The 17560-nt window shown below is 54.0% G+C and overlaps 7 protein-coding genes across 8 annotated transcripts in view; 2 read left to right on the forward strand and 5 right to left on the reverse strand.

The window, feature by feature from the left end:
• Nucleotides 1-1770, forward strand: part of PV06_02909 (uncharacterized protein) — a gene marked incomplete at both ends in the record, with an annotated part of 4751 nt that extends 2981 nt beyond the window's left edge. Inside the window, one exon of the mRNA XM_016403649.1 lies at nucleotides 57-1770. Within this exon, the coding sequence (XP_016264654.1) occupies nucleotides 57-1770 (1714 nt within the window). The remainder of the gene's footprint in view (nucleotides 1-56) is intronic.
• A 430-nt stretch (nucleotides 1771-2200) lies between these two features.
• PV06_02910 (uncharacterized protein) lies at nucleotides 2201-4520 on the reverse strand (the record flags this gene model as incomplete). Its single annotated transcript, XM_016403650.1, has 3 exons — nucleotides 2201-2271; nucleotides 2355-2648; nucleotides 2787-4520. 3 exons carry the CDS (start codon nucleotides 4518-4520, stop codon nucleotides 2245-2247), a joined length of 2055 nt encoding a protein of 684 aa, XP_016264655.1. The 3' UTR covers nucleotides 2201-2244.
• Nucleotides 4521-5311: 791 nt separating this feature from the next.
• Nucleotides 5312-7303, reverse strand: PV06_02911 (uncharacterized protein). Its single transcript, XM_016403651.1, has 2 exons — nucleotides 7245-7303; nucleotides 5312-7192 (listed from the first exon to the last, which is right to left on the reverse strand). Exons 1-2 carry the CDS (start codon nucleotides 7256-7258, stop codon nucleotides 5596-5598), a joined length of 1611 nt encoding a protein of 536 aa, XP_016264656.1. The 5' UTR covers nucleotides 7259-7303; the 3' UTR covers nucleotides 5312-5595.
• A 207-nt stretch (nucleotides 7304-7510) lies between these two features.
• Nucleotides 7511-9917, reverse strand: PV06_02912 (ribosome biogenesis protein ERB1). The gene has a single exon (XM_016403652.1). The coding sequence runs from the start codon at nucleotides 9880-9882 to the stop codon at nucleotides 7555-7557; it is 2328 nt and encodes a 775-aa protein (XP_016264657.1). The 5' UTR covers nucleotides 9883-9917; the 3' UTR covers nucleotides 7511-7554.
• A 183-nt stretch (nucleotides 9918-10100) lies between these two features.
• On the forward strand, nucleotides 10101-12556 carry PV06_02913 (uncharacterized protein). The gene is made up of 2 exons (XM_016403653.1): nucleotides 10101-10369; nucleotides 10438-12556. Exons 1-2 carry the CDS (start codon nucleotides 10192-10194, stop codon nucleotides 11817-11819), a joined length of 1560 nt encoding a protein of 519 aa, XP_016264658.1. The 5' UTR covers nucleotides 10101-10191; the 3' UTR covers nucleotides 11820-12556.
• Nucleotides 11998-13575, reverse strand: PV06_02914 (the record flags this gene model as incomplete). Of its 2 annotated transcripts, XM_016403655.1 has the most annotated exons (3): nucleotides 11998-12924; nucleotides 13093-13178; nucleotides 13269-13575. In XM_016403655.1, the coding sequence occupies 3 exons, from the start codon at nucleotides 13293-13295 to the stop codon at nucleotides 12417-12419; spliced, it is 621 nt and encodes a 206-aa protein (XP_016264660.1). The 2 variants fall into 2 exon arrangements, with proteins under 2 accessions (XP_016264660.1, XP_016264659.1); XM_016403654.1 differs by having other exon boundaries at nucleotides 12417-13178; nucleotides 13269-13295.
• A 679-nt stretch (nucleotides 13576-14254) lies between these two features.
• On the reverse strand, nucleotides 14255-17457 carry PV06_02915 (uncharacterized protein). Its single transcript, XM_016403656.1, has one exon. It carries the CDS (start codon nucleotides 17348-17350, stop codon nucleotides 14534-14536), a length of 2817 nt encoding a protein of 938 aa, XP_016264661.1. The 5' UTR covers nucleotides 17351-17457; the 3' UTR covers nucleotides 14255-14533.
• Nucleotides 17458-17560: the final 103 nt, after the last annotated feature.

Raw genomic sequence — 17560 nt, forward strand, 5'->3', positions numbered from 1 at the left:
TCGTCAAGCTCAGCGTCATCCGCCAGCTCGTCGTCTGCCAGCTCAGCGTCATCTAGCTCAGCATCGTCTGCTAGCTCATTGTCGTCAAGCTCAGCCTCATCAGCCAGCTCAGCCTCATCTAGCTCAGCATCCCACACTTCGGCCGCTAGCACAACCACGTTCACATCCGCGTCAACCTCTCGCACGTCATCTGGAGCAAGTACCACAACATCGGCGGTTCCTATCTGCAACCTGAACGCCAACATCTGTTTGAACTCTCAGCTGATTACCGCCAACAGCGTGGCCGTTGTGGGGTGTCCCCTACTCGGAGGTCTCCTCTGTACCGTCAATCAATTGCTCTCGCTTGTGCCACAGCTGCTCAATACTGGCCCTAGTATTGCAACCGTTCTAATTGGTGACAACGAAGTCATCGGGCTAAGCATCACACCAGCAGAGGTCTCGGCTGCTATCAATGCTGGAGAGCTGAATGGAGTCTGCGATGCCCTCGGAGGTCCTGTCAGTGTCATCATTCGAGATCCGACATGCCCGAATTCTCCCACGACGAGCAGTACTTCCTCCGTCATCACCAGTTCCTCCTCTACGCGGATCATTTCCAGTCTCACGACCGTCGTTGGAACGTCTTCGTCGTCGGCGACCACATCCTCAGGTTCACCCAGCAGAAGCGCATCACAATCGACAAGCACCGGTACCCCTGCGTCGACGACCCTGACCACCGTCACCAGGACGTCTACGTCGACGGGGACAACCACAACGTCGGCGGCGCCCATCTGCAACCTCAACATCAACATCTGCTTGAACGCGGCCTTGATTTCGGCGAACTCGGTGGCAACGTACAATTGTCCACTCCTCGGTGGTCTGCTGTGCACGGTCAATGACCTCCTCTCGGCCGTTCCTCAGCTCCTGGGGCTGAACCCAAACATTGCCTCGGTGCTGATCGGCAACAACGAACTCATCGGTCTGACACTCACTCCCGAAGAGGTGTCGGCCGCCGTCGCTTCGGGAGAGTTGAGCGGAGTGTGTGACGCCCTGGGTGGGCCCGTCAGCGTCATCCTCGACGACCCGACCTGCCCTGCCAACCCGACGGTCACCACGTCGACATCGTCGACCAGAGCTACGAGCACGACGAGCACCGCACCTGCGACTACGACGACGGCGCCGCCTCTCTGCGACGCCCAGGTGGCTTTCTGCGCGCCGTTGGTCGTCGCGTTCACGGTGAGGTCTCAGGTCTGTCCGAACGTTCTCGGCTGCAGCGACGCCCAGATGCAGGCTTTTGCCAACTCCTTCATCGGTCTGCCCGGCGTCAAATCCGTCGCCTACGCCGACAACATCGCCTACGGCTTCAGCTTGACAACGACGCAGTTACAGCAACAGCTCGCCGTGTTGGGTCCCATCAACGACATCTGCACGGCAGCCAGCATCTTCACCCTGGCAATATCAGACACGACCTGTCCGGCGACCGCCCTCCCGACACAGCAATGCGGTGTGGACGTTGCGTTGTGCACTTTGGAGACCCTCGCCTCGGTCGGCGTCACGTCTGGAACATGTTCCAATGGTATTTTGCCATGCACGCCGAGTCAAGTCACCAGCGCGGCCAAGGACAGCTGCGGAAGCCAAGGTGGTGTCTGCCGTGCGTACGGAAACAACCTTCTCACGCCATTGACCGCCACACAATCGGTTGCGCAGATCCAGCAAAGCATCGCTTCGTATGCCCTAGGCAATACTTGTCTGGCAGGAACGACGGTCACACTGAGCGATTCTTCGTGCACATGAGGAATAAAGTGGACAATCACGGACGAGGCTCCAAAGCGAATGTGTTCCCTGGTCCTCCTCACGACGGCGTACTTCTTCTTGGCCCTTTTCCTTTCTTTCTGGCCCACCACATTTACCTTTTCACTTCTATTCGGATACGAGCTTGTCGCTCCTCCACGTCCAAACCCGTCAGCCTCAGAGATTATCCGTCAGAACCCGACTCATTCTGGTTCGTGACGAGTTATTTGCCTGACAAGCCAAACCAGAATCATATCTATACGGATGTTTGGAGCTTAATCGCCCATTTGCTTACATTTTCACTTCTCAACATCAAACCTTTTTTGTATTCTTGGAGAAATTAAGTAAATACTATAGGTCCCCAATTCTTTCATAATTTCATCTTCTTCGTTCCTCGTTTTGTGGCCTGCAAAGTACCGTATGCAGATATAGTGGCGTGCCTTGTCGAGTTTTATCGCTCTTGTCAAGTAGCCTAGGCTACACATCGATCCATCTCGCCATCCACTGGGGGAAAAACACATTGTCAGCACACAACACTCCCACGATCTTCGCCACGATATTCTTGAAAGTGAAAAAGAGAGACGTACCTTGTTGACAACATCCTTTGCCTCATCAACGAGCCCAAGCTCCAGCAAAACCTGTGTTGCAGCACGCACACCACTCTCCAGTGCACTGGCGATCCACGAGCTCGTGTAACTTGTCCCTTCGCCACTCATGACCACGCCTTTCTGCGTCTTGAAGAACTCTGGGATGAACGACTTTCTCATTCCCGCGGTCGGGCTTGCCCAACTGATTGTTTCGTACTGGTCCAGCACCCAGCATCGCCGGTTATAGTTGCCGGTATACTCATCGTACACGACGTCGCCGTGGATTTCGGCCATCTAGGATATGACAGTTCATCAGCTCCTGTTTCCATACTCTCCTCATTGGCTTGTTCGGGGGTTCGATCATGACGCATGGGCACTTCGCTGCCGCGCCAAATACAAACAGTCAAGGAAGGAGAACAAGATCAAACTCACCGCGTCAACAACATACTGCACGTGAACATCTTCCGGCGTGCTCGCCCACCGCAAGCCGCTGTCGCTCGACGTATAACTCGCCAACATGACACCCATTCCGGTACTGTTGATGTCGTAGCTCGGGTAGCAGATGCTTCCGATTCCCGGAATGTCCGTCGTCGTACTACAGCTCCCGTAGATTGGCTGCTCAAAATGCTCCCAGAACCGGGTCTTGAACTGCAAGGCAACCTTGCACACCTGTTCGTAAGGGTACGTGTCGATCGCCGTCTGCAACAGATCGCTGAATTCGGGTAGACGCCACGTGCGCACCAACGCCAACGGCGCCGTGACGACGGCCATATCGTACGACGCGTTCTGCCAGACCTTGTCCAGTGGCTTGTCCTTCCACTGGAGCGTTACACGCTCCATCGACTCGTCGTACTCGACGCGTTGGATTTTGCGGTTCATATACGTCAGACTATCGACCAGTGGGTGGAAAGCAGAGGGCAAACGGCTCAATCCGCCGTCGATGGTCCGCCAATCCGTGGCGGAAAAGTACATGTTTTCATACAGGTTGTCCCAGAAGCTCTCCGCACCCGGTTCATCCAATGCCACGAAGGTGTCGTTGAGGTTGTACTTGAGATAGTTGTGAACGTATCCGAACTCGGACCAATCGTCGCCACCAAGGCCGCCGAGTCCAGAGTCCAGGAAGGTCTTGTGTGCGAGATAGACGTTCTTCGCCATCTGAGCGAGAAAGTCTTCGTTGTTCAAGAGGTCACTGACACGCGTGTTGAGTGCGTCCAGGCTCGGATCGTCCGGGGAGGTTGATGGACCTGCAAGACTCGCGTTCGCTTTGACCTGCGAGACTGTAGGACTCTTACCGTCCGGCAAGCGTGACCCTCGGACGTAGTACAGGCCGTTCGGGCTATTTTGATACCACTTGATGAAATCCACGGTGAAGTTCGTGTTGTTGTGATTCAGTTTATTCACTTCGGCGGCCAGCTGAAAGACGATTCTATGGTCCTGAATTTGAAGTGTCTCGTTGGTCTCGGAGGATGTGATGGACAAAGGGAAGCGCATCGGGCCCATCTCTTGGTATTGCCGCTCGCTCGGGTCGCCAAAGTACGCTGTGTGTACGCGGCCACCAAGACGTTGACCGGCTTCGATGATGGACAAGTTGGTCATGCCTGACTGGTTGAGGGCCAACCATGTCATCAGTCCGGCCATGCCGCCACCTACAATGGCGATCTCTTTGGACTTGGCAGTGCGGACGTCGACAGCACTAATCTCTTTGTTCTTCAACAGCGCCACGCCGTCGAACCACGGTCCTTCGGCGTCGATGCCACTCGAGTTATCCATGGCAATGGTGAAGTCGCTTTGTCTTTTCCTGAGACGGCGACGGGTCGTTTTGGCATTTGAAGCGATTGAGACCGGGGCACTTCTGCCGATTAGACTCTGCTTGTTGTCCCACGCCGAAAGGCACAACCCCGTCGGTGTGAGCTCGGGAATCTTCCAGAGTAGTCTATCATGATCGCAATGCTTTGCTCGGCCGACGAGGTGGTGAGCTTCTCCTGGCGTGCTGGCCTCGCAGGGACCATAAGTGAAGACAACCTCGGAATGAACATTCTCATGGTAGGTGACGTGGATGTTGGCCAAGCCCGAGTCGACCACGCGCTTCAGATGAAGATTGACCGGAAGCGACGTCCCTAGGACACAAGACGAGAACAGAGCGAGCGTGATAAGTTGACCTGCCATCCTTGGGAACACAACCGGAGGCGAAGGAAGAAGTGTGATGGGGAGCTCGCGCTGCGGTTGGCACCCCCGTCACCAGGATCACGCATTCCTATATGTCCGGTTCACGCACATGGCGTATGTGTCGGCAAATTCTTTTGCTGCCTAAGCCTCGTGAATAGGCAGGCCATCGTAGTGAAGACTTTCCGGTCGGAAGCGTACAGGTCCGACGATAGTCTCGGAGCTCGCCATTCGTCCAGATTAAAAGGTTGCATGGAAGTTGAGTAGATGGATCTAAGTACCTGCCGCTTCAAGCATAGACGAGCCAGTCGAAGCTGAAGCATGTCTCTGTATCCAGGTGGTTACCTTGTAGATCACCTCGCGAACAAGGGCCGGCAATCGTTGGTCTGTATACTGACTCACATATTTACTTTGCTTACAAGTGGGCCAGTCGGCTGGGATCGGAAGATCTTCAGGTATGGGACAGATAGATTGCTGATACGAAGTCGGTCAAATGGTTTGATGATAGCTTCTGTAGTCCGAAGTACCGATGCCTGATGATGTTCTGTTAACTAAGCAAGAACTATCGAGTATCAGCCAGTTGAGAGACTCGGATAAATGTCAATCATTGTGGGGACAATGTCGGGGCCCTACAAAGAGAATACAAACATTCATCGACACCCACGCGGAGTAGTGCGATCTTTACTGCGATGAACTGATAAGCGAATGATATCTGGATTGAAGTCATTATCAATATCATTATAAACCTCATGTTGTACACTGGATAGAGAACACTACTATGTATGGGATTCGAGCATAATCTGGGCTTGTGCATAACCGACATAACATGGCTGGCGGTGAGAGTATTTGAAAGGGACGAGGACAAGGTTCATTCAGTATTCATCTCTATGCCTCTGGAGCATTTGGTATCTCAGCACTCGGCATTCAATCATGGCAGATGGCAAATACCATGGCTGTTTCAAAAAAAAAAACAACATGCAAAACACTTCTAGAAATAGAGCCATGTTTCTTTGGCGAGGACTTCGCAACATCAAAACTACTCCATACTCCATTTGAGTCGTCATGATCGGCTACACGTCTAGTTGCCAGCTTTGGTCTCGCCTGCCGCACCATCTGTGCCGTTCTGTCCCGAGTCCTGTATCCTTTGTCGTTTCGCATCGGCGCCGTCCAAAGTAATTGCTGTGACATTATGCTGCACATTGCTCAAGTCTCCTAGAGGTGTCCGCTTGGCCACTTGCTGTCCTGTGTCCGCTGTACCTTGATCTGTCTGGTTCCAGGGCAGAGGGGCGGCGTCGGGTCCACGTCGCGTCGGGGGTCGATATGCCGAAGTGGTAGGTCCTCGTACTACACTTGGCTGCTGAGCGCCTGGACTTGGAGCTCCAACCCTCCGGCTCGGCTCGAGTTGAGGATTGATGACGTTCGTGGCATTGTTCGTGTCGGGTTTCAGATCGCGTTTTAATGGAACAGATTTGGTGTGATCCACCCCAGAAGTCTTGCGTATGGAGGGACTTTCGGCATGGGGATTGAACTTTGGGGCGGCAGCTGCATCGGCAAGGATGAAGTTGTTATTGGCATCGATGTTGGGAGCTGCTTTGGCGGAGTAGAAGCCTGACGGCCGGGTATTCTCATATGATGCCTGCTGGGCGATATGCTCGGGCGCCACATTGGGAGAAAAGGATCGAAGTGTCTGTTCGGCAGCATTCCGTGCGTCGGTACCGATGGGTTGTCTGGTTGGCTGGGGCGGAGCTGGAGGAGGACGCTGGCCGGGCAGAGGCTGGGGAACTATGCCCTTCGACGAGTTCGTAGCAGGTCTTCCGGGTGCTGGCCGTACGTTTGGGGCTGGTGCTTTCGATGGTGTCGACAGCTCAGCCCTGGGCGGTGGAAGCATGCGGTCCGAGGTGCCATTGGCGGGCCTCCGCATTCTGTCTGTTGATTCCGTCGACAAAGCCACCTCTTCCTGATGAACCGTGTCGATGGCATCAAAGTCTTCCAACTCGAAATCCTCACAGTCGAAAGTGTCGTCAAATTCCGAAGCCGTCTCTTTGGCTGGCTCGGACAATATCGGTTTCGCCACACTTTCTTGTTTCTTGGGCGCGAAATCCGGGTGCCGATGTAAAGTATCCGGATCCCATTTCGCAGTTCCAACTTTCAGTTTCGTAACCTTGGCGAGATAGGCCTTATCGTAGACACAGTTCCCAAGGAGGTTACCAAAATTTCGCAACGCTCGCTTCAGAGCATCGGTCGTGCCCTCTTTCTTGGCCTTTTCAAACGCAGCTGCTTTTCCTCTTGCATTGTCAACCTGTCCGTAGCCAATGTCTTCGTGATGTGTCCCGTCCTTGAGTGTGACTCGCACAACCACAGAGAGGCCGAGAGATATCTTGCCCGTCTGCGTGTTCTCATCGACGAAATCGATCTGTATGTTCTGAATCGAGCTGCTCCAGCCGTTGAAGCCGAAGACTTCGTTCGCGAGGTTGATCAACTTGTCCGCAGAGAGGTAATGAACTTTCTGGCCACCTGGCCCCGGCCGGTGCGAGATATATTCTGGACCTAATTGTTTGTCTAGTCGGCTCTGCAGTGTGGCGATTTCTTGGGCCGTGAATTCACTGATTCTCTGTTTCGGTTCTTCAAAGGGATTCGCGGTGGCAGAGCCATTGGGCTTGTGTTGGTCTCCAACGCTGAAATAGTCAGCAGTCAACTCAGCCAAAGGAGATCAGAAAAGTGACATACGCAGGCATTGTCATGGACGGGCTGCCCGAGACATCTATAAAGTGCAGATGAGATACAGTTGTATGACGATGCTGGGGTTAAACGAGAATGCTATACAGTAGTAGGCAGGTCGCAGGCTCAACGTGAACTCACGCGTCAGCAGCCTGGACGCGACCTTCACAGCCGGCGCGTGGTCACATGACTTGGAATTGTCCACATGAACAAAAAATCACACGAACAAACGAAGCTCACAATCAGATAACTACCATGTGCAGAATTGTTGCCGAGTACGATTTCAGATCCGTCATTCAATACATACGGCTGTCATGATTTATGAAACCCAAAGCCTACAAGTGCCATCCCCGCCGGCGCTGACCAGCCAAGGGTGCTGAGGGTGCCAATCTAGGTCCAGGACACCCAAACCCCCAGCGATCTTGTGACCGCGCAACACCTTCAGAGGAACAATCTGCGCATTGCTCATGAGGTCGCTCGTAACTTGACCGTGGAAGATCTGTATGCTTCCGTCATCACTGCCATCTGCAAACAAAGGATACCGGTTTGTTGCAGGATGAAATCGGACAGTCCTGATCGCCTTCTCATGGAAACGCAAAGTCTTGTATGGCCGTGCAGATAGATCCAGGTCCATCCACAAAAGTCGCCTGTCGTAGGAGCCCACAATGAGATTGTCCGATCCTGCTGTCGAAGAGCTCGTAGGGTGAATGTCAAAACTACTAATCCACCTGGCACCCGGTTGAACAATCTTCAGCAACGACTGTTTGGAGAGGTCGTACGATCGAATCACCCGTTGGTTGGCAACGAATAGTATGGGCCTCGTAGGGTGAAAGTGTGCCACTTGAGGAGTCCCTCCACCTCGCAATCGCTTCCGGAATGGCAGTTGCGTCTGATGCTTGCTAATGGTGTGGATAGCAATGGCTTGGGAGGCTGGAACGGTGGTAGCAGGACTGATGGTGACGAAATGATTGCCAGCAGAGTGGAAGGAAAGAGTCTTTGCCGTGTGGCCAAGATGAATGACGACGGCGACGCCTTTATCGCGTTGACTGGCAGCTGGCCTGCTCCATTTAATCGTTGAAGTTTTGGTAGCAGCATTGTCCGACTTGGCGTAGCCCCATCCCGCATCGAGTATCGCTTGAGCTGTCTCGATTTCAGGATTGTGTTCGGGTCCAAGATGTGGGACGCAGAGGTAGATGTCGTCTCCAGCCGCTGCGGCCAACACCGTGGCGTCTTTACCCGGCCGCCAGCGGACCACGTTCACAGCAGAATCGGTCGATAGAGTGACGGACCAGATCTCCCTCTGTGGCTCGAGCAACCAAACCCGGACTGTTCCATCGTCACCTCCAGTCGCAAGATATTGCCCAGAAGGATCAATGGCCACAGAGCGGACTCTGCCTTCGTGACCACGAAATCGGCCAGCTTCATGTGTTGGGAACGGACGTAGTTCGTCGGGGTTGGGTAGTTTGGGTAGCAGAGATTCGGGGTCTATGTTCAGTTTCGTGCGACGAACACGAGGAGCGAGGTAAAGATCCAGACAGCGGTCAAACTTCTCTTTGACGAAACGTTCATACCCAGGGACTCTTCGCAAGGAGGCGTAGTCCGTCGGCAAATAGTCTTTCTCTCGGTCCTCGTCGTCAGCCTTCTCCCAAGCTTCTTTTTCTTTCCTGTCTGGCAAGTACTCTGGCGGGGGATGGTAGCTTTCATCGAAGCCAGGTGGTGGAAGTTTAGGTGCTGGCATGTGCATTGCATGGTCGGGTCTGGGCTGTTCGTCTGCCCAGATATCGTAGTTTTGAACGCCCTCAGTTTCACCCTCATCATCTTGGGGAGGCTTGTATGGAAGGATACGACCTTCCCTGATGGCTCGCACGATCTTCATGACACGTTTGGCTTCGTGTTTGGAAGGAACAAACCGTCTCTTGGGCTCTGGCGCTGCACTCAACGGCATAGTCTCGGTTTTGCTTGTGAACCATTCGACCGTGGGCTCGTACGGATCATAACCATCCTCTGGTATCTCATTCATCTGCACCTTTTTCAACAACTGAAGCTCCTCCCGCGTAAGCTCTAGCGGTTTGCCTGTTGATGGGTCTGTCAGCCCGGTCCATCCTTTGGGCATCTCTATGCTGTCGAGCAAGGCATCCAAAGCCTCTCCTCTAGCCGGTCTCATGATCTTCTTTCCATTGATGTTGTAGCCGATGTGAGGGTAGGAATCGTAAAAGGATAGGGGAATGTCGCCAATAGTGTTGGCCTCGTCGTCAGGTACCGAATATTCAGAGTCCTCTCCGGGGTCGATCTCGTCGTAAATGAATCGGTCGTTGCCATTGGCATCTTTGACAACTCTGTAGTTGGGCTTTTCTTCCTCATCTGCCACAGAAGTTGCAGTCTCCTTGCCGGCGACGGTGATGTCGACCTCCGCATGCTTGCCGCTCTTCACCGGTTGTAAGATCTCATCATATTGGTTGTCTGTTGACACGACATCGCTGTCGTCATCTCCAGCACTACCCAAGTCGTCTTCTTCACCATCACTCTCAGAATCATCGTCAGAGAGTGCTCCGTCTAGCTGGCCAAAGTCAAACTCGTCGCCCGACACAATGGCAGCGTCTTCCTCGACATCCTTTGTGACAGCCTTTCTCTTCCTCGAGTCAGCCATCCCGTCCCGAATGTTGCACTGGATCAGAAGTGCTGTATGGAACAAAAGGCTGGACTCTCCAAAAACGCAGTTTTGGAATTTTTTTTGGTTTGGCATCGGAGAGTGCTTAGTGCCGATCGGCTGTTTTGGCCCCACTCGAAACTAAACTCCAATAATTGTGTATGTCAGCAATATGCTCATCCGCATCGCATCGCCCAGCGCAATTCAGGCGCCCACTACTACAAGTACTACCGGGGGGGTCCTCATTTTGGCGTGCCCGCAAACCAAAGAATCAGCCAGACTTGTACGGAGTACCTCGCATTCGAGATCATGGCGGCCGAACGCGGAAGAGACTTGATCGAGATATACGGATCGTACCCAGTCTCCAAGACATTCGCAGTCACGGACAACGTCCCCGGTCTCGCAGATACAGACATGCCGACCTACAGCGCCGCGTTCGACGTGGACCCCACCACGACGAAGAGGCATGCGGCTTGTGACGAATGCAGTGAGTTTGCCCATGAAATGAGCACGACCGTTTGAGTGTTCGATCCACCATCTAACTGGCCCGCCCAGGAAAACGCAAGTTGAAGTGTTCCGGCGAGCCTTCTGGCTGCGGAAGGTGCCTCAAGCAGAACCTGACTTGTCATTACTCGGTACAATCCAAGATGGGACGGCCACGGAAAAAGCAGAAGACGGAAAATGACGCCCCTGGGGACGACGACGACGTCGTCGTCGTCGACGTGCCATCTTCCTCGGAGACACAAGTTCGGCGGCCGCGGCCTACAACGTCTGGTGGGCAACCTGGTGTAGACCCACGCAAAGACTCCCGATGCCAGAAGGCGATTGCGAGGACCGAGTTTGAGAATGTGTGCAATGCTCCTATATCCCAGTCCATCCGCCGGTCGGCGGCGGCGGCGGCTGCTGCTACTGCTCCTGCTGCTGCCTCGAATTCGACATCTCAAGGCTCGAACAACACGTCGCCCCGTACTCCCCCAGACGAGGCGATCCTCCCGAACGGATCGTACCCTACCGACGTTTCCCTCTGGCCCGACTTCTCCGACATGACCATGCTTCCGATGTTGGTTCAAGACAGCCACGAGCAGGACAAGGCCCCTGGGGCGTCGTCCTTCGACACGTCGGCCGCACCCATCGGCCCTTATATGGCCGCCCATGACCACTCTCCGACCCCCGATCAGGCCCACCTGTCCCATTTGCCCGCCGTGCCGGACTGTCCGTGTCTGCCGAATTTATACTTGACTCTGTCGACCTTGTCCACACTCTCCGCGTTCCCCGTCTCCTCCGGCACGGTCGACACCCTGCTCAGCTCGCACCGCACCGGGCGCGGCGTGATTTACTGCGGGGTCTGCCCGCAAAGGTTCCAGAGCGGCTCGCAGAACGTCATGCTCAGCAGCATGCTCATCACGGTGCTGGCGGACCACTGGCTCCGCGTGAAGAAGAGCAGCGCGATCGAGTTACGGAGAGGCTTCAGTGACGACGACGGCGACACGTGCCTGGTGGACGCGGGCGTGAACCCCCCCGACGGCAACGGTGCCATGTCACCCAGGGAGGACCTGGAATGGCGGACGTTCGGGTATCGACTGATCCGCGCGTGCGTGTTTGGCGACGCCGACGTCCCGAGCCGCCCCGGTTCCGCCGACAACGACCGGCCAGCCTGTTCGCCGTCACCTTACACGCTCCTGGACCTTTGCGGTGCCCTCGAACGGCGGCAGAAGCAGTGGCACAACCTCGAGGCCTGGACGGGCGAGTTCACGCAGAGACTGACGGACGACCTGTCGCGGGGCCACACGGTGGGCATGACCCTGCAGGAGCTGCAGGAGTGCGAGGAGAAGTCGCTGGCCAGCGGGGAGGACGGGATGCTGTGCCTGAAGATCGTCAAGCACGCGAGGATGATCATGAGGAGTCTCGACGGACTCCCGCCGAGACTCGGTGATTAAGACGTCCACCGCGGCATGAAACGTCTTCCACGTTTTAACGCTTCTGACGTTTCTGCTTGTCAACGAGGTAATGATATAATCAACTCCCAGCTACGATAACGATTCATAGTCTACGCTGGATTGTTGAACGTATGAAACCCGAACTGTTGACAAATCCTCGTCCGAGGCCAGCAGCTTGGTTTGCATACCGAATGACATCCGATGTGGTAGAAATATTATATGTGAACTTTGTTCTACGTACATTACATATGGGTTGGTTCTCTTTTAAATCACCACTGCTGAGTGTCTTGAAGTATCTTTTTGACATGTGGACCTCTTTTTTTCTACGCTCAACATCTACATTCTATCGGGCATCTCCCTCGTCTCTCACCTTCCCGTTCCTTTGGGCCGTGCGTGTGTGGTTTACAGAATGACGCAGTTCTTGGGCAACCCACAAGGACCACTCTCTGGCTTATCGTCGGTGTCGGGGTTTGTGTTTGTGTTGTTCTGGGCGCGAGTCTCCTTCTTCCCTTCTGCGGCTGCCGTCGCGGTTCCTGTCCCTGCTGCTGGGGCAGCCGCGGTCTCCTCCTTTTTCTCTCCGTTGGCGCTGCCATCTAGTCACGCCGCACCGAAGCTGACCTTGCTGACGTGGTCCCAGAACCCTTTACCCTGGGCGGTGGCCAGTTCGATCTCGCGGGCGCTGGGCTGGCGGCTACCGTCACCGGACGCAAAAGTGCCTGCGCCCCAGGGGGAACCACCTCGGACCTCGTCCAGGGCGCTCTGGATCTGGAAGGTGGTGGCGTAACCGAGGGGGACGTAGATCATGCCCTGGTGAACCCAGGAAGAAAGGGCATTGATGCAGGTGGATTCCTGGCCTCCACCGGCGGTCGCGGTGCTGACGAAGAGGCCAAAGTACTTGCCGTACAGCGCACCCGTCATCCACAGCTGGCCGAGCTTGTCGATGAAGGTCTTCCACTGGGCCGAGTAGGTGCCGTAACGGGTGGGGATCCCGAACAGGAACGCATCGTAGGTCTTGAGGATGTCCGGGGTGATGAAGGGGATCGAGGTGTCTTGCGCGGGGGCGTGCATCTTGCCCAACACTTCTTGAGGGAGGGTCTCTTCGATTCTGTTACAAGGGTCAGTCATGACTCGTCTGTCTTGTGTCACCCGGGATTGCTGAGGAATGTCGGTGGACTCTGCAGGCACGGGCAAGAAGGTTGTGTCACGGAGGTGGACGGAATGAATGGGGTCATGTTGGTGGTTTGAGACTGAGGGAATGGGTTTTCGAACATACTGGTAGAGATCAGCAGTACCGCCTGCTGCTTCAATACCCTTCTTCTCTGCCTGGGCCAATTGGGCAATATGGCCGTACATGGAGTACTATAGTAGGTAGTATCACCGAGTCAGTTTCCGGACTGTCGAGGAGACACAAGAGAGATAGAGAGAGAGAGAGAAAGAGAGAGAGCATACATAGACGATAGCGACCTTGGGAGCCATGATTGATGAATGTGTATTGAGATGTGAGTTAGTGGTTATGAAGAGTTCTTGAATGAGTCGTAGTTGAGGAAGAGAGACCGTGCTGGAGAGAGAAGTAGGGAAAAAGATTCAGGATCAAGATTGTAGGATGTGTCGAGGGTTTAAGTATGGGGAGGGGGTCACGACGAAGACAAGGAACCAAACAAGTATGTTAGCTACAGGGAAGTCGAATCGAAAATGGCAAACGCATGTACCACAAAATATTAGGTATTATTGATTGCATTAGTCCGAGAGGGACAGAGGAGGAGGAGGAGGACGAGTGACTTGCACAGTAAGTCGTACCGTGAGGTCTTTGGGACGTACCAGGTATCCCGTATCTGTGACAACAAGAAGGCAAAAAGCTCGTCCCAAGTCCCCGCCATGCCAACATTACGACAGGGATTGATAACACAGTCCTCGGTACGAGTCTTTTTTACAATAGCAACCCACGTCTTTCCATCTACCAGTACCCGTACTAGCAAATGATTACCGAATCAAGGTCGTAGCTACGGCGCAGTTCCGGTAGATCTCGTAGAGGCACTGGGATAGTACTGTATTCGTACGAGTATGTACCTTAGCGACCCTTGCTCTTCATAATATCCCGTACCGAGCTGTTCGTTAATACTGTACAGTAGCCATCGCATCATCGACAGGGGGACTATGTAGCACCAGGGACCCTTGCAAAGCTCCTCTTTTTCCTGGTGGGCATCAAAAGAGGGGTTATTGTACGGAGTAGTACTGTAAAAATGGGGCCTTGGACCGGCTTATGAAATCCTGACAGAGAATCGTCAAATCTGCCCAATTGCCACCAGGAACCCGCTTGCAGTGTGCGGAATTGAAGTCGACTGTCCTGATTAATACGAAGTAGTCCGTACTGTACTCCGTGCTCCCGTAATACCCTTAGGGACCTTTGTTCGATCATCCACCCGGACCATCTCCTGGTCAGCTCTCGTTAGTTGATTCTTGGTCAGCTTTAACGAATCTGTTCGGCCTCAACGTCAAGAAGATCTGATGCATCCTTCCCCGGAAGCCATGCAAAATCTTCTACCGTCGTTCTGTTGGGAGTCCGTGTGATCCAGACTTGTCACCGTCGTCGTTTAATTTTCAACTCCTGCGCTGGAGCGGCTACACAAGACTCTCTTCTCAACCCCCGATGCAAGATATGAATGAGTAGGTCATTAATTACTGACAGGTATTCCGCATTGAAGTGAACCCTCGTATCATTCCTCCTCCCATTCAAGCATCATCTGCTTCTCATGGATTCTATTTGCGCTGCCAACAATGACCTCAGCCTTGGCCAACAATTTGTTCTTGAATCTTTCTGCCGCTTCGCCCTGCAATTTTGTCTTCCAGGCGTGCGCCTGCATCATGATGGGGACTAGAGTCGAAGGGTCAGCCTCACCGAGAGCTCTGACGCTCTTTAGTCCACTGTCCCAGAAGATACGTGCCATGCGACTTTTGACGAAGGCGACCTGCGCCATCTCAAGCAGATCCGCCCGGGCTCCTGCACGGAGTCGATCAAGCATGTGTTCCAATACCGCTCCGAGCATACCCCAGCCCATTCTTCGGCAAAATTGGACCATGCCTGCGGCAAAGCCGTGGCAGGTCTGAGCAAGTGTCTGCACCTGTCCGCGGGAGACGCTGTACTTCAAGCTGATCTCGTGCACTGGCATCTCGTTGCAAAGATCTCGCAACTGGAAGGCGGAGTAAACACGGCGATACACCCTAGCAACCCGGGCTTCGTCCGCAGTGGTCTCCTTCAATGCAGCACCGCTGTTGACGAGGCGATTGACGAATGCAGGACTGACTCCAATCAGCCGCAGTGCTCTCATCCCGCTGTCGTCAAGCTGCTCTAGCTCATCCCGAAATGTCAACCAAGCAATCTCACCGAGGCCAGAGGTCTGGACTGGAGTGAAGAGGTAGAAGATGTGCATGTCTCCATCCATCACGAACGATTCGAGGGCACGTCGCAATTCAGAGTGCACAAAAATCCCGTCTTCAGGACTCAAACCAGCAGCCACGACAGCTGTACCCAACGCCGTCGGTTCAAGGCACTCGAGCGACTCCCGGGTCTGGATGAGTCCCCTATCAAGCAGTTCCTGAATGGAGGCTTTCACCATTCCTTCAACCACGTCCCTCTCCGTCGAGTGCCAGAGCAGGGAGGAATGCACGTACTGATCTAGAGATGCTCTACTCGATGCCATGCGAACAGCCACAACTTCAAGCAGCGCTCGTGTGATGCCTCGCTTCTCGGGTGTCAAGCAACTGAGGATAGCAGGCATCTCTGCTTCGAGGAGCCCTGCAACAGCTTCAAGGTCCTCTTTATGGCAGCACAAGTAGGTCTCACCGTACTCGTCTTTGCCCTTGCGTCCGGCTCGACCACGCATTTGCCGTAGCATTGCAGGTCCCACGAGCTCCCGACCTATTCGAGCGCTTTTCAAGATCACACGCCGTGCTGGGAGATTGATACCAGCAGCAAGACCACAAGTCGCCACCATGACCTTAAGCACACCAGTATCATAAGCCTCTGTGACAAGTTCCTGTTCCTCAGTGGTGAGTCCGGCATGATGAAAACCAACGCCATGCAAGATGGTCTTGACAAATGTTGCTTCGAATCCTCCAGGCAGTGCTTGCAACGACGCCATCAAGTCCTGACGCTTGTCTAGTGTATTTACATCACACTGATCCGTAGGCATAGCATCACTGATGAGACATGCAGTTCTTTCAGCTCCCAGTCGACTGTTGCAGAATACCAGAGCTCCGTGACCATCTAGAGCAGTCTCAACCGCCAGAGCCGCCACAGCATTGGTCAGAGGGTTTGACAGGTCCTGGTGTTTGGGCTCGGATATGGTGCGACAAGGTTTTGGTCGCGGTGTCGAATCCACTTCCTCGGCGGTTAGCTGGCCGACAGTTCTGAAGAAGGCTTTGGCGTTTGCTGTTCGATAAATTTCATTTTCATAGACCAGATGTTCTTCGATGGGAACTGGGCGGTATTTGGCGATGTAGAATTTGGCTTTCAACCACTTAGCGAGAAGTTGGGGGTTGGGAAGCGTTGCGCTCATTCCGATAATCTGCACGCCGCTGTCAAGCGACAGTAACTTCGAAGCAAGAAGTTCTAGGATATATCCGCGGTGCTCTTCGTTCAGCATGTGAAGCTCATCAAGCACGACAGCCGCGAAACCTGCATGTTTTCCTTCCTCGATTGCGGCATTAACCATAGAATTTGCTTTTTCGATGGTGCATACTGCCACATCGCAGTCAGGCCATTCCGCTGAGGACTTGAGCCTCCCACCAAAGAACCCAGTTACGCGAATGGAGGCGTTGGAGCTAGACCGTGTCTGGCTCGGTTGGCTCTCACAGAAATCGACATTCTTACCGACGCCATCGACAAGCGCTCTGAGCCACTTCAACTTCTCTTGTACAAGGGCCACGTAAGGCAAGACAACCATGGCCTTCTTCTCAGGATTCTCGATAATCCTTCTGAGCATGAGAACGTCTGCCACCAAAGACTTGCCACCACCCGTGGGTGCAGTATACACCAGATTCTGTTCACCTTCAAGCATTCCGCGTCCAAGCAGACAGGAAGACTGCCATGGGTAGATTGATTGTACGCCCAAATGTTCCAAGTTGTCAGCCAGTTTCGAAGGCAGTCCATATCTAGGATGGCGAAGAGAAAGGAGGGGATTTTGGGAGGGTCCGGGAGTGGATGAGATTCTTGGAAGGAATGGGATGGGCCGTGGTGCGTTGACCGACTGCCCATACTCCCCACCCACCACTGGTACAATGCGACTTGCCTGTAAACGCGGAGGCTGGCATGGTTCATTCGGCCTCGGCGGTGGATGGGAAGTAGTTCGTGTTGGCAAATGCTCTACGGCCTGACCATGCGGGGAGTGTCGAGCGTGCGGCTCGACGTCGAACTCATCATTGTGTCTTTTGATACCTGCGACTGGCTGAAAGACGTATTTCTGATCGCGTGCGAGATCCAATGTCGAGCGATGTCCGTGTGTCACGGTCGAACGTTGCCATGCAGCACCCATGTAGCAGCCATAAGCATCCCGCGCACCGGCAATGCCAATATATCACAAGAAGACCAACTTACTTGGAAGCAGAGGTGTAGTGTTAGGAGCAGAATTTTGGTACAAGCAAGGTCCAGCGTCGAAAAGCGAAAGACGATCTGGATGCGAAGTGGCGGTTGCACATGCAGGTAAACACGTCTAGAACGGAAATGGAAAAGTGCGATCTGAATC

This window comes from Exophiala oligosperma (genome assembly GCF_000835515.1).
Source record: "Exophiala oligosperma strain CBS 72588 unplaced genomic scaffold supercont1.3, whole genome shotgun sequence".
In the NCBI taxonomy this organism is placed as follows: domain Eukaryota; kingdom Fungi; phylum Ascomycota; class Eurotiomycetes; order Chaetothyriales; family Herpotrichiellaceae; genus Exophiala; species Exophiala oligosperma.

What these genes read in the sequence shown, in the direction of transcription:
- PV06_02915 (XM_016403656.1), bottom strand. Translation starts at nt 17,350, where the DNA reads ATGGGTGCTGCATGGCAACGTTCGACCGTGACACACGGACATCGCTCG.
- PV06_02913 (XM_016403653.1), top strand. Translation starts at nt 10,192, where the DNA reads ATGGCGGCCGAACGCGGAAGAGACTTGATCGAGATATACGGATCGTAC. An exon ending in TGCGGCTTGTGACGAATGCA is followed by an intron (nt 10,370 to 10,437) that starts GTGAGTTTGCCC and finishes TGGCCCGCCCAG; the next exon opens with GAAAACGCAAGTTGAAGTGT.
- PV06_02912 (XM_016403652.1), bottom strand. Translation starts at nt 9,882, where the DNA reads ATGGCTGACTCGAGGAAGAGAAAGGCTGTCACAAAGGATGTCGAGGAA.